General features: G+C 40.5%; 1 protein-coding gene across 1 annotated transcript in view; it reads right to left on the bottom strand.

Annotated features, from left to right (window-relative positions):
- LOC127572601 (neuromedin-K receptor-like) overlaps nt 1–15,474 on the bottom strand; it is a 54,908-nt gene that overhangs the window by 8,603 nt on the left and 30,831 nt on the right. The window contains exons 2-4 of the mRNA XM_052020037.1: nt 11,084–11,260; nt 5,409–5,423; nt 4,272–4,422 (exon numbers count right to left, since the gene is read on the bottom strand). Of these exons, the coding sequence (XP_051875997.1) occupies nt 4,272–4,422; nt 5,409–5,423; nt 11,084–11,260 (343 nt within the window). The remainder of the gene's footprint in view (nt 1–4,271; nt 4,423–5,408; nt 5,424–11,083; nt 11,261–15,474) is intronic.

The raw sequence follows: 15,474 nt of genomic DNA, 5'->3' as shown, positions 1-15,474 counted from the left end.
TGAGGCTGGATGTGCCCTGGGCATGAGGTTGCCAGGGAAGTCTGCATAAGGAGAAATAAAACATGTGCTTTCTATGAATGCCTGGACTTTGGGGAAACCTACGTCATGAGCGCATCCCTGTGCCCTCACCCACTGCATGCTCCTGTGGATGGAAGGTAAAGTAGGTGAAGTTTTCTCTTCATCATTATGGAGTTTGGATGACCTCTTTAAAGTAGCAGTAAGCAACAAACTGTGGCATAGGCAGAGAGCAGTAGCAGCAACCTGAAGGTGGGAATGATTGTGTCCTTGAACTCATGGACAAAGCATTCAAAGCATGTGAAAATCATGTTGAATACCATTTTTGTGTGTTTCATTACTATAGATGTCACTTGGGGTACTTTTGCTTTGATTTTAAGATCCAAGACCAAATGAAAATCCTACTGCAGAGTGTGTTGCTGACTTTCCCAATGGCACTTGGACACCTAGAAATGGATGCAATATCACTTTATTCCAAGTTAAGCCAAGTTTTTAGTACTGCACAAACAGGTTTCTAAGCTTAATCTAAGTTTCATTCCAAAGACTTGATCACAAAAACCAAGGCTAAAGGATTTAGCCAACTTTTGTCAACAGCCAACTTTCAGATGGTCAGATCTACATTCTCAGCTGGATCAAAAGTGATTAAGGTACAAATTAATTCTCTACCCTACTTCCACTCTGACCTCTTTTTGTCCTGAGAGTTCGAACTATGCCAAAGATACATAATGATAATTCAAGGAATAGTAGCTCGTCTTTTCTATGGCAGCGTATTGGTTATGTTACTGGATCTGTCAGCACCACTGATCTGTTGTGCATCTTCCCAGCCCACCATAGCAGATGAAGAAATTTAAATTCTAGTAATTAAATAAAATCCTTTTTTTCTGCAAAAGACTAGTCTCTGTGAGAGTCACCATGAAACAACTGGATTGTAATAAAAACCTATCTGGTTCACTGATGTCCTTTAGGATCTGCTATCTTTATGAGTCTGGCCTATACGTATCTTCAAACTATTCCATGTGGTCTTAATTGCCTCTTCAGTTCAGGGGTAATTAGGTTTGGACAATAAGTAGCAAATAAATAAATGAACAAATAAATAAAAGAAATAGTTTAAAAGCATAGGGGACTTATTGCCAGTGGCCTCACCAATATTTATTCTTCAGCCAATATTATTAAAAAGATTATTGAGTCATTGCACTGCTGTTAGCTATACACAAGTTATCAGACTAATTTTGTGCATTGTAGGTGACCATTCTTCAACTTTCATGGCTACAGTCATGAAATTCATTATATAAATGCAAGCCTCCTTTCTTTCAGGAGGATAGTCCAGTGTAGTTGCATTTGATGGGAAGCTAGACAAACAAGAGAGGCAAAGGACTAGAGTGTTATTTCATGCAGAGGAAGAAGAGTAGAAGGAAATCCACATGGCATGTAATCACCAGCACAGACCTGCTGGCTCAAAATAGAGTGGATTGCTTGATACTTCAAGAATGATGGTGAATGCATGCACAATTTCATGGCACGCAGGAGTATGAAAACTAAAAACAGATTGCTAAGTGCAATATGCTAGGCCTCCACTTAAAGCACTTAAAGTTGGTCTAAGGCTCTTCCACACTCAATGTCAAAAATATACACTTGAAAAAATGTAGCAGATAACACACCTAGCCAAGAAGAGGAACTTCCTTGAAACTATGCACATGACCATGAGCTAACATAGAAAGCATCAGTTCAAATGAACCCCAGAGACCAGGGCTGAGTTGTTCAAATCATTGAATAAAGCCACCAACTGCAGAACCACATAAAAACTAAAGGACCAATGTAATGACAGTTCCAACAAAACATATAAGTACAAGGAGGTAATTTTCATCCCAGTATTACACAGGTACACTCAAAAGCATTAAAAAATGAAGTTCCTGCTATCCTTACAGTTTACCACATGTCTGACCCTTCTCTACTTTTCAGATGGACTTGAATCCTGAAGGTCAGAGCATTGAAAAAGGCAAGGACCTCGTCCACACATGCAATTTGGACATAAATTATTTTGACACAATTTGGACATTATTTTGATTCCAGTCAGAGGCCAAATACTGCCCTGCTTCTGGTCACTGAGTATGGGGACTACAAGTTGGGAGGTGAGAGGAGGTTTAAACAAAACATAAAGGAATCCTCAACTGCCATCTGGTAAAACCAGAAAGACTGTTTGAAGACATCATTCCCCCATCTGGATGGATTTGAAAGCTTATGTAGTTGCTGTTGATGTATGTGCATGTATGTTGCTTGCTCTCACTTCTTTCTGCACTCCACAGAAACTCTAAGTCCCTTTTAAACCACAGCTTTAGCCAGCTGTTTGATCATCCACTTTTAACTTGCAGGCTGCCAATGGGGATGACTTAAAAATTACACCAGTACTCTTGCTCACCCTGCCTGTTGCTTGGCCATATTCTAAACCTAAGTGAAAACTGTTTTTCCATTCAGTGTGTAGAAAACTAAAGGCCAAAGGTTTTCATAAGACACAGTTTTTGTAATTGATCTTTCTAATGGAACAGGACCTATCAATTTAATACACTGCATTTTCAGCATAAGGATCTGGGTTCAACCCTACACCAAATTATTAGGAGAAACCATTAGCTTCTGTTAACTTTAAGTTCCAAGTTAAACAACTTACTTCGTTCTTGCCTATTTGCTATTGTGGAGAACTGCAGGTCACATTTGACAAAGATGTTTTAGCTCAGATTTGCTTTTTGTAGTGTAAGTTTGACACCTACACTTCCAGTGCTGCAGTTAGTCACTCACTGCAACAGCACCACATACCTCCTCTCTTCATCCTCTGCCAGATTCTGTAAATAATGTGTGTGTGTGTGTGTGTGTGTGTGTGTGTGTGTGTGTGTGTGTGTGTGTGTGTGTGTGTGTGTGTGTGTGTGTGCGCGCGCGCGCGTGTGCACATGTATATTTGGTTGGGATGTCTTGCTGTCAGCTTAGAATAAAGTACACATCCCTGTTTGAAGCTCCTGGTGTACTGTTGATATTATAGTGGTTAGAGTTTACCAGTGTTCCCAGCATGTTCCAAGGTCCACCCAAATAGATTTTACAGATTCCATTTGTATGGCAGAAACTGTATCCTGGATAATTAAATGAGTCCCAGGAAAGAAGCTGTCAAGGTCACAATGGTAGATGTACCACTGAACCTTTTGCTGGGACAAAGAGAAATTCCACACTGCGATTATCCTTGTCTGTCTGTGCACTGGTCAAACTTTATGTGCCATATTTAAGTACTTTTCAACTTCTTTAAAGTAGTGAGGATGATTTCAATAACACAGCTTGCAAATTGACTTTACTGAAAAAAGACAATGGGCACAATAAAAAAATCAGCTGACAATCCACTGTATTCATTTTGCACTGTCAACTTCACTTCCAAATGAGTGAGGAGTCAGAGACCAGAAGCAAACTTCTAACTTTCTAATCTTTTACAATATTTCTTGCTGAGTGCAAAATTAATCGTGAGGAATTTCAAAAAACCATTCAGTTTCTTTAAAACTCCTCCTTGCACATCTTTCATTCCTCTCTCAAAGGAGCTAAACCAGATTATTTGGCCATTAGCTCAACTCTTGGGATGTACAAATTACCTTCCATGTACCTACATTAGAGCAGTGACTCCATTTCAAAAGTATCCATGTCGTTTTGTATCACCTTTCTTTGAGTGAGGATATCAACATCCAGATTAAGGTCAAAGAAAACTAGATCATAAGATACAGGAGCAGAATGAGGTCATTCAGCCCATCGATATATTTGAATCAATGGTAAAATAAGTCAAAACATTAACACAGAAATTCAGCCAAGGTCATTTTGGGTATTCAAAGGCATGAGGATATATTTTGCAGATCCATGCTTAAGTGTTCAGACCTGAGATCCAATTATCTGAGATGTTAGGAGGCACTTCACTGGTGGAAAGCTCCAGGTTTGAATTGTTGTTCCTTTACTCTTTGAGTGTGTCAGAAAGGTGGCAGGCACATGACAGTTTTAATATTAGCATTGTGATAATATAAAATTTGATAATTATATATGAGGCTTATGGCTCCATGTTATACAGATTAAGTAGTAAAAAAAGTCTCTGTGTTCTGTTCCAAGGTGAAATTATTTGACTCAACTTTAGAAACATTTCACACCATATAATGTTCAATGCTACGTTAAATCTGACAATTTCTGTCAAAGAAATACAACATTAGTTGCTTCTGAATATTTAGAGCAGATCTTGTTTTCACCTTTCGTTTAGCTTTGAGCTGGTCATGGTAGCTTTCTGATGTGTCACCAGGAATTTCCCCGCCCCATAGCGTGATTCCAACGATGGCATAGGTAATACCCATCACAATTAATGGCAGCACATATCCCAGGATCAACAAAGCAATTTGGTATCTATAAGAGAAAGTCAGATAATAAATAACAGCAAACTTGTTGACAAAAGGGCAGCAACTTCACATGAAAGGATGATGCTCAGCACATAAGCACAAGTCATTTTAGTACTTTGGTAGGTAGACCATCAACCCACATGGCTCATTGGTCTAATTCCTTAGCACATAACTCAGCTGTTGAAGTAGAGTTGAATATTTTAAAAAAAATTAAATGCTAATCCTTCACTTCAGCTGCCCTCCTTCCTATTTATTCCCTATCGCTTCCTTTTGGCTTAGTGGCTTTGGCTTTGTGAGAACATTCCTCCCCTGGTTTCAATGTGTGGGGTTTGAATCCTGCCCCAGGCATTCCTATTAATGGAGACTCTCCTCAGTCCTTCACTCTCATCATCCTGATCCTTAGCCTGATGCCTGCGCTCATCCAAATCAACTTCAAATTGTTCCATATTTTGCTCACCTTATTTAATGGTCTGCTGAAGTTTTGCCCCAACTCCACAGCCTAAATCCCCTGATATATTTTACAGCTGGTTCTCCAGCTCTTCTGCTCTAACTTTGAACCTAGGCATTCAGTTACTGTCCTCGTGTTATTTTGCCTTACTACTTCACTTCTTACCTTTGATAAACCTCCGACAAAATCAGCGTTGCTCTTTGAAGTTCCTGCTTGGTGCCCACATCTTGTCTCAAACACCGTCCCCCCTGAAGCTAATATTACTTCAGTTACCAAGAAAGCCATGTGAATGAGAAAGTGGTGCAAATCGTTAAGAAATGGCAAACTTGGACTTTAGTGGCCTGAGGAAATGCAAAGGTTCCCCAAAAGTTAAAATACAGGATTCATGATCAAAGCCGTTGACCGGCTGAGGATCACCAATCTCCTCTCATGTTGCAGTCATGATTGGTCTTCCCTCTAATGTTTTCATTGTTCCAAAGCTATAATCAGCAGGCAGTTCCATCTACAGATTGACAGCGTATTGCAGGCTTCTATTTAAAACATACAGTTGTGCTTGTCCTCTGCATATACCACTAAGTTTTCTTGACTTGGGTTTAGAGAACCAAACAAAATTACTTAAGCTGAAGGCAGAAGGGCCTCCATTAGCAAGACTGGGTTTGAGTTACTCTCCAGAGACTGGGCACACACAGAGGTTAAAAAATTGTTTCAATTTTGCATGTATTTTTATCAGATGATAAAAGCTCCTGTTTGCCTTCTCAAGTGAATGTAAACAATCCCAGGAAACTATTTCAAGGAAGAAATGGGGAGCTTTCTCCATTGTATAAATGTTGACCAGGGACTCAACAAGTGACATTACTAAATTGCATTGTCTGATCATTACTACATTGCTATTTATTGCCTCTTGCTCTGTTTATATTGGCAGCTGTGTTGAAATATTACAATAGTAAATAATTGACTGTAAAGTGTTCTGTGAATTGCATCATATAAATACATGCATCTTTTAAAAAAAATTTAAAGCCATCTGCCATCCAATTTATGGGAAGAATTTCATAGGAACTGCAGCTGTGGAGGAGACCACTTCCTGAGGCTTTCATGATGGTGCAGCATCTTCCAAAGGAGCTCTCTAACACTTTGTCACCTTGCATTTCTCTGAACTGCTGATATGCTTCCATTTCAAATACAATTCATGCTTAACATAAACAACAGTGACCTACTAATACACAGAGTGTTTAGACAGAGTCGGCATAATTGTGGAATGCAACACACAGCATGGAAAGTCCCTCGAGAGCACTGGATGAGGAGGTCTGAAATTTAGCCTGATGTTTTATCATTTAAGAGATTAAAGCTTGTGAAAGAAACTCAAAGTTAATCAAAAATCAACAGGTATTGGAGAATTCTTTGTAATAGGGCTCACTAGGTCCCTGTTTATTCTCCTGTAGCTTCCAGCTTCACCAAAGACAGCGTTGACTTGCAGTGTTGGCCTGAATATACTTGACATTTGGCTCCAGTGTTACAGGATTTTTTTGAACTGTGGAAAATAATGCTGATATATTGAGGAGCTTCCCCCGTGCGTTCACATACATGATATAGTTATTACTGGTAGGTCTAGCATTAATTACCCATTGACAACCCAGCACAAGGTGGTGACCATGATCTGCCATCCAGAATCAGCTCTTGTGATGAAGTTAACTCATTGTGCTGTTGGATAGTTTGCTATAGAATATTGACCCAACAATGATGAAAGATTGGCAATAGACCTGATCAGAGTGTCTTGTGACCTGGGGAGAACTTGCAGGTCATTATGTTCCTGTGTGCAGAATGTCATTACCTTTCCAAGAGGTAGAGTTTTCTGGGTTAAGAGCTGCTGATGAAGAAGGCTTGTAAATTGTTGAGTGAATCTTATTGATGGAATACAATGCGGTCAGGGTTGTGGTTGATTCAGGGTTGTTCTGAGATTCTTCAGAATTGTTTCAGATGCATTCATCCAAACAAGTACAGAGTAAGTTGTCACAATGCTAAGTTGTGCCTTGTCAGCTTTAGCTTATCAAAAGACAAGGCACTTGCTGCAGAATAACCTGCTTTTAAACTGCTTTTATTGGGTCCAGTTAAGTTTTTTATTGTCTAGGCAGGGGAATTGGCAAAAGCAAAATCCTTGAATGTGAAGGGAGGGTGGTTAGACTCTTGTTGACTTGGCCATGCCTGGCACGCGTGCGTGTGTGTGTGTGTGTGTGTGTGTGTGTGTGTGTGTGTGTGTGTGTGTGTGTGCACACGCGCGTGTGTGAATGTTATGTGCCAATTGTCAGCACAATCCTCAATGTTGTCCAGAACTTCTGCATATCAGCACAAACTAATTTACTATAAGTTGCAAATGGAACAGAACATTGTTTGTTAATGATTGCATGTTGTTAATTCTGACCTTGATGATGGAGAGAAATTCATTGGAAAGAATGAAGATAGTTGTGCCTAGAACATTGCCCCAAGGTACCTTCGGCAGTGTTCCAGGTTGAGGCCAAGGGACCGAGAGAATTCAATGCAGAAAAATAAATTGGGAACTTGGAAATTTGAGGGTGGTTAATGTCTCAAAACATTCAATAGGCAAGACTTTACCTCCAGGGAAGGTCAAACTTGCAAAATTGTGACTGCCCTCAACAAATGGGAAAACTGCCGTCGGAAATATCGGTGATCAGTTCCTGAAAAATCTGTGCAGTGTCACTGGAAGTAGGAAATGCCAGTAGAATTCTTTGGTATGATACTTTGAAAAAGAATGTACTGTTGACAAATGTTCATTTATTTATATTATCTCTCAGCACAAATTTATCAGATTAGATTGTTGATTCAAAATTGATGAATCATCAGCAATTTCTTGAGAGTGAATATTCTGGAAACCTACACATGCCCATTTGAATAACTGATCCACCACAAACACTATCATCAGTGCTCAGGAATTTACAGACCTCAGTGACCCTCTGGACTTCCAGATAGTTGGTTTTCCACTAATGGGTTGCAAATAATTGATTGTGCCTTGGCTTAGGGGTAGCACTCTTGCCTTTACATCACAAGATCAAGCACCACTTCAAATATTTGAGCGCAGAACTTGACACTTAAGTACAACACTGAGGGATTCTACACCATCATGTCTGGACTACACAAGAGATACTGCAGATGCTGGAATCATTGTATCATTGGTTGTAAAACACTTTGAAAGAAAGAAACTTTCACTTATTGCTACTTCAACAACTTCAAGTCATCCCAAAGTATTTTACAACATTTTGAAGCTTTATTACTACTGTAATGTAAGAAACAAGGCAGCCAATTTACCAACATCAAGCCACCACAAACAGGAATGTGATAATGACCAAGTAATCATTTTTCAGTAATGTTGAATAAGGGCTAAATATTGGTCAAAGCATCAGGAATATCTCCCCTGCTCTTTAAAAATCAATCCATGAACTGCATTACATCCATCTGTGTGTTGCATTCAGTCAGTAAGGTGGTGGAGTGATGGCCTTGATTTGTGCTTCAAACCAATGGAATGGCACATAAAATCAAAGGAGAAAGAGCAACTAAAGGTGGAGGTGAATGTTTCCATATGTACACAAGGTAAATGTGGGCTTGCTCTTAACTTTTAAGAGTAAATTGGATAGATACATGGACGAGAGAGGTCTGGAGGGGTATGGGCTGGGGGCAGGCAAATGGGACTAGCAGAATAATGTTTTGGCACAGACTAGAAGGGCCAAATGGCCTGTTTTCTGTGCTGTAGTTTTCTATGGTTCTATGGTTCTAACACAATTCCCCTCGGTGATCACTGATAGAATGCACACACTGATTACTCAATGGATCGTTCTGAAGGCTGGACCTCAACAGCATTTAGCCAGCAAGCTGGAGTCAAAAACTGAGTGAGGCAGAAGCTCAAATTACTGAAATACTGGGTGTGCTGGCCAGCTAGAGCCTAGGAAGAAAGATTTGGGTCTGATCTTACATAAGCATACTTGTAAAAGTCATGACAAAGGTCTGAGGCATGTGGGACTGGAAGTGTCTGAGGTACTGTGATTGTAATTACAGGATCACTCATAATCACGCACAGCCAGCTGTAAGGAACTTTCTGTATCCTTTCTTCCTTGTGTTCTTCCATTCCCTGTGGCACTCTTCCTCTGCCTTGTGCTCCCGTTCATCACCTTCTCACCTAATAGATGATGGCAAACAGTGTTCCCTCAAAATCGTGGAGTGTCTCACCTTAAATCTCAACTGGTCAGCTCAGAAGTGCGGTCTAGAATGGTACAGCCACCATTGTTCGAGGATGCTTTCTAATGCTTCAAGTAGCAGTGTGGCCCAAAGACCTATTTTATTTATCCATGTAGTGCCCAATTAACAACATGCTTGGTACCACTCAGTTTAGCCCGCTACTTATGGCTGGCCAGAAAATTATCAGAAAAAGTGCAGATCCTTCCAGGAAAATTCTACACACATTTAGAAAGTCAGTGTGGTGACGTTGTGAGATTAAAATTATACTTGGAGTTACGAATGAATATTGCCTCCTCCAAGAGCTTGTGTCTACCCAGCCTTGGTATCCACCTGCACCTCTAGATATATAATAGTACAGATATCAAATGCTATGTGTCTCACAGCAGTGTGATCCACTTATGTCAGCCAAGTGACACTTTTATTTAGTACATTTACCGTGTTTAGGAATAGCTGTATCAGTGTCATGTGTTGACTGGTGCAGGACTGTGGGAAAGATTAGAAACTGTATTCAATTCAGGCCTTGCCACAAGAGCTCCCGGAGGAACCGGTGATATTAATGACATAAAAAAAAGCCTGCTGTTGAGTCTTGGAAGAAATTGTTTGCTTCCTATGTCCAGAAGTAAATCAATTTTGTTATTTTTAATACATTTGCTGGAATATTATTCTTGGTTATCCATTGGACTACTTCATGTATACATCTTGATGGATGGTTGCTGATGGGACTTTGCAAATGATTACCACATCGCCAGGTGCTGGCAAAATAGCTTAAGGGAAGTAAAATGGAGAAATATGTATGTTGTGAATTAAAAGCAGATTAACAAACAGAGAGACAGAAGAAACCAAAGCCATAAGTTGGTCATCTCAGTCTCAGATCTCAAGGACATCCAATGGGCCATACAAAATGTACACATAGGCTTTAGAAAAAAAGAGTTGGGACGTAGGTATTCAGAATCAGAATCAGACTTATTATCACTGACATATGACGTGAAGTTTGTTGTTTTGTGGCAGCAGTACAGTGCAAAGACATAAAAATCCATAAATTACAAAAATAAAAAAATAGTGTGAAAAAAAGGAATAATGAGGTAGTATTCATGGGTTCATGGATCATTCAGAAATCTGATGGTGGAGGGGAAGAAGCTGTTCCAGAATTGCTGAATGTAGGTCTTCAGGCTCCTGTACCTCGTCCCTGATCGTAGTAACAAGAAGAGGGCATGTCCCGAGATGAGGGTCCTTAATGATAGATGCTGCCTTCTTGAGGCACCACCTCCTGAAGATATCCTCGATGGTGGGGAGGGTTGTGTCAGTGATGGAACTAGCTGAGTCTATAAGCCTCTGCAGCCTCTTGCGATCCTGTGCATTGGAGCCTCCATACCAGGCTGTGATGCAACCAGTCAGGCTGCTCTCCACCACACATCTATAGAAATTTGTAAGAGTCTTTGGTGTCATACCAATTCTCCTCAAACTCCTAATGAAATAGAGCTGCTTGCAGACAAGACCTACTTATTGGTCAAACTTAGTAGACCTGAGAGAAATATTGAAGCACTGAGATCCTTGTGAAAGTGCTGTCACAAGCCTGTTGGGAAGGGTATTCCATGATGTTCAGCTTGGATAAATGAAAGAATGGCTAAGTGCGCCCAAACCGGAGGGTGTTTGTGTTGGCCTGCTCTGTCACTGAGACATAGCAGATGTGGTAATATACCTAGGACTGCTTGATGTTGAACCTAGCTAGTTGAAATGAGAACATGTTACATTCCCCATCATGTTGATAACGATGATACAAAAAGCAAGTCACAGTAGTCTTACAGCTTCTGATTTAGCATTATGTACTAGTGCAGAGGTTAATGCCACTCACTTAATCTTATCTGTGCACATTGCATCCTCATTCATTCCTGCCTGCATGTTCCAAATGCTGTAATGCAAAGGCTAATGCAATGCTGTTCTTATGGGAACCCCTTGTATAAAGATGGCTCACACTTACATGAAATCTCCTGGCCAATTCAGTTGGCAAAGAACACGCCCTGGCTGCTGCTTGATTTCTGAGTAATAGCACAGAGGGAATGCAAGAATAGTGGCCAAACTCCAGATGCTTGCAATGATGACTTTAGTTACTGTTGCTGACAGTCTTGGCTGTAGAGGATGAATAATGGCCATGTACCTGCAGAAACAAAAATATAACCATTCTCTTACAATCTTTGACCACAATTTTCTGTGTTGCACAGCTTATATTCTTTCCATTCTCTGCAATATTTGGAAGTAGTTCTGGTATGCCATTTGAATTTTCCTTCAAGCAACAATTCTATGGGGATAATCAGCATTTCCTGTTTTATTTCAAATAATCGAGCATACACAGTATTTTTCTTCAGCAATTTTAAATATTTCTGCTTCTAAGAACGTAAGAAACAGAAGCTCTTCAGAACCTAGTGACTGATTCCCCTGTGCAGGAAGATCATGGTTTCTACCTTTTGCACTAACTCCATATCCCTTGATTCCCTTAATATACAGTAATCTTGATCACACCAGTGACTGAGTCTCCACAGTGCTTTAGGGTAAAAAATTCCATTGATATTCCGACTCTGCCTGTTAGCCAATCCTCAACCCACACCACTACATTACCCTCAAAGTAATTTTGGTTTATAACCTCTGGTGGCACTTTACCTGAAAATCCAAATACACCCAATAATTCACCCATAACCATGGAAACTGGGACAGAATTCCAACCCTGGAAGACCTTCAGCACTAGGAATGGGCAGAAGATCAGGATCATGTGATTACTGTTGAAGGCAAAAAGATGAGATTCAATGTTCAATGTTGAGAAATGTGCAGTTGTACACTTTGGAAGTAGAAATAAGCGGGTAGATTATTATCTAGAAGGAGAGAAGATTGATAGTGCGGTAGTACAAAGGGACTTGGGGGTACTCGTACAAGATACCTTAAAAGTTAACCACCAGGTTGGATCGGTGGTTAAGAAAGCGAATGCTATGTTGGCATTCATCTCGAGAGGTATAGTGTATAAAAGTAAGGAAGTGTTGATGAGGCTCTACGGGGCGCTAGTGAGGCCTCATTTGGAATACTGTGCGCAGTTTTGGGCCCCGCATCTTAGGAAGGATGTGCTGACGTTGGAGAGGGTTCAGAGGAGATTTACGAGAATGATTCCAGGAATGAAAGGGCTTGAGTATGATGAGCGTTTGTCGGCTCTTGGACTGTACTCGCTGGAGTACAGAAGGATGAGAGGGGACCTCGTAGCGACATTTAAAATGTTGACAGGTAAGGATAGAGTAGATGTGGCTAGGCTGTTTCCCTTGGTGGGCGTGTCCAGGACCAGAGGGCACAATCTTAGAATTAGAGGGTACAGTTTCAAGACAGAGATGAGGAGAAGTTTCTTTACCCAGAGGGTGGTGAAATTGTGGAACTCCTTGCCACGCACAGCAGTGGAGGCCAGATCAGTGGGGGTATTCAAGGAGGAGATAGACAGATATCTAAATAGTCAGGGTATCAAGGGATATGGGGATAAGGCTGGCAAATGGGATTAGAATAGTTTTTTTTTTCTCTCTCTTTTTTTCCCACCCCATTTCTTTTTCCCTTTTCCTTGGAGCAGACTCGATGGGCCGAATGGCCTGCTTCTGCTCCCTTATCTTGTGATCTTGTGATCTTGTGATCTTGTGACCCAAGTGCTGCTGCTTCTGAGTAACCTCAATGAATGGCAGTCAGGAAAATGAAGTAGGAAACATTGCTACATTCCCCATCTCATGTCACTTCGGGCCCAAGCATTCACCATCCACTACCCCTCAGTCCCCTTCATTTAAGATATCCCCAGGAAAAAGTCGGAGAGAACAGAGACTTGATAACACATTTTTTCCCCTTTTACTTTTCAACTGGTGTGTATGCATTCCCTAGAATAACAGCAGGGAAAGCCTGAATTTAATTAACCTTCAAAAGGATTTAATTACAGCAAAATTAATGTTAAAGTTGGTAAATATTGACTGTCTAAAATGGGTGATACAGTATTAAGCAAAGCTACTGAGATAGACAAGAAGCTTCAAGTTGATCAATTCATTAATAATCCTTAAATTTCCTTCCAAATTGGTGCAGGAGATATTTGTATTTCTTTACCATATTTTGTGACCAAAGAGCATTACAACTAATAAAAGTAGTTTTGAAGTGCAGTCATTTCTTTTATGCAAGAAATACAGCAACCAATTTTCATATAGCCAGGTCCCATGAATTGTCATGTTATAATGACCTGAGTAATTTGTTTCTATGTTGTCGGTTATTGGATAAATATTGTTAGACTGGGAAAAATCTCCTGCTTTCTCCAACATCACACCAAGAGATTCTTTGCATTTACTCAAGAAAACAGAACATGCTTAACTCCAAGAAGACAGATGGCATTTTCAATAGTTTGGCCAGCCCTCAACAATACGATGCGAAGTCAGTCTGGAATGCATTCCAACCCATAACCACTTACCTAAGAGGCACTACCAACTGAGCCACTGCTGTCAACCAAATCACATTCTATTTGATGGTGTAAAAACTAAGAGAGGGTACATTTTAAAAACATGTTTTGGATTCAAAATCCTTATGTTTCTGATGTTCATGATGTGGGAACATGATGGAATTGGGTTTGGAGAAGATGTTCCCATCAGAGAGAAATACAGTTTGCAGCAATCCTGTGGCTGTTGCTCAGAAGAGTTAAGAAATGGCTCTGGGACCCTATTCAACCTTCAAGAATTTTACAGTAAAATAAACTGATGAAGGATACAGGAATAAGAAAAATAGAAGTTTTCTGCCTCTAAATTTCTTTAAGGCCTGACAACAGGGTGAAAATTCAGCAATGGAGAGGTATTTGATGGGAGCACAGTGGAACATCTCTACGGCATTGAACTGGTTCTTCTGTATACAAGGCTAATGATCTGCTTGTAAAAAAAAACAACAGGAACTTTGTTATAAAAGTGACAGAGCACAATCCGCTGCATGAAAGGAGTGGAAGTGTTGAGGTACCTCATTGGCCTGGTGGTGGAGGGAGACATTCCCACCCTGTCTGGAACATAAAACAACCAACCAGTCCCTGAAGAAGTGTGATTGGCAATCAACAATCCTGGTGAGCTTTGACTGGTTGACCTTCCTCATCTCAAGTCAAATGGATGAGCAGCCAGACCTGCGAGAATTGTACATCACAAGTTTGGGTGCAAAAACAATTGGATTCCAATCATTAAATGTAAATGGTAAATAAAAATCACTGGGAGAACAGTCTGCTAGTGAAGGATATAAAATTATATACTCCACTATCAGCACGTCCCAGTGACAGTACCTTTGTCTTGGAGTCAGAAGGTCACGAACAGCATTGAAGACTTTGCCGTTAGATCATGTACTCACCACCCTCTGCATGAAGAAGTTGCCCCTCAGGTCCCTTTTAAATCCTTCCCCTCTCACCTTAAAGCTATGCCCTCTAGTTTTTGGTTCTCCTTCCCTGGAAAGAAGACTCTGTGCATTCACCCTATCTATACCCCTAATGACTTTATGTACCTCTATAAGGTCACTCCTCATTGGTATTATGGAATGAGCTGCCAGACAAAGTGCTTGAGGCAGATACAATAACAACATTTGGGTAAGTTCATGATGCTTAGAGGGATATGGGCCAAACATGGGCAAGTGGGGCTGGCTTGGTGGGCACCATGGTCAGCATGGACGAGTTGGGCTAAAGGGCCTGTTTCCATGCTGTATAATTCTATGACCGTGATTCTATGACTGTGATCCAGCTTTGTCACACATTTAGCAAATTTTCAGTTTCCTGAGAAGTGGTAAAAGTAACCAGTGCCAAGTTGAGTGATTTTTCCTTGGACTGACAGCAAAAGTCATCACCAATTTCTAGGCACAAATGCACTTACAAGCAGCTCAACAGTGCTCATTGAATCCATCCCACCCTGTTCCTACAAAGTGTTACACACCAAGTCAAAGTCATGAAATCATTACAACCTCAGGCCAGAGTCAATACAAGTGAAGCCTACTTGAAGAGAGTGTATGTTTTGGTTACTCATTGGCTGTTACATAAATCTTTAAATTTTGACAGCCTAAGTAATGATATCTGAAGAATTTTCAGGGTTCCTCTGACAACTCTCTGCTTATCGTGATGGCAAGACATGGATACAAAGTGGAAAAATATGAGCTTGAGAATTAGAACCTAGATTTTTCCTTCACAGTGGTACTGGATGAGTGCCGCATTGGCATCAATCAGCTGAGACATCTGCTCTTCAAGTTGCCACAATACCACTGGATGCAAGGAATTCATGGGCATCTTTCTTCTGAAATTTAAACAAGATCAGATGAACTGGTCAATTTTATAGTGGACCATCATATTTTCCAGAGATTGGC

The sequence above is a fragment of the Pristis pectinata genome, chromosome 7 (genome assembly GCF_009764475.1).
Source record: "Pristis pectinata isolate sPriPec2 chromosome 7, sPriPec2.1.pri, whole genome shotgun sequence".
Lineage (NCBI taxonomy): Eukaryota > Metazoa > Chordata > Chondrichthyes > Rhinopristiformes > Pristidae > Pristis > Pristis pectinata.
Note: the sequence above shows the minus strand (reverse complement) of the source record. Positions and strands in the feature narration are given on the sequence as shown.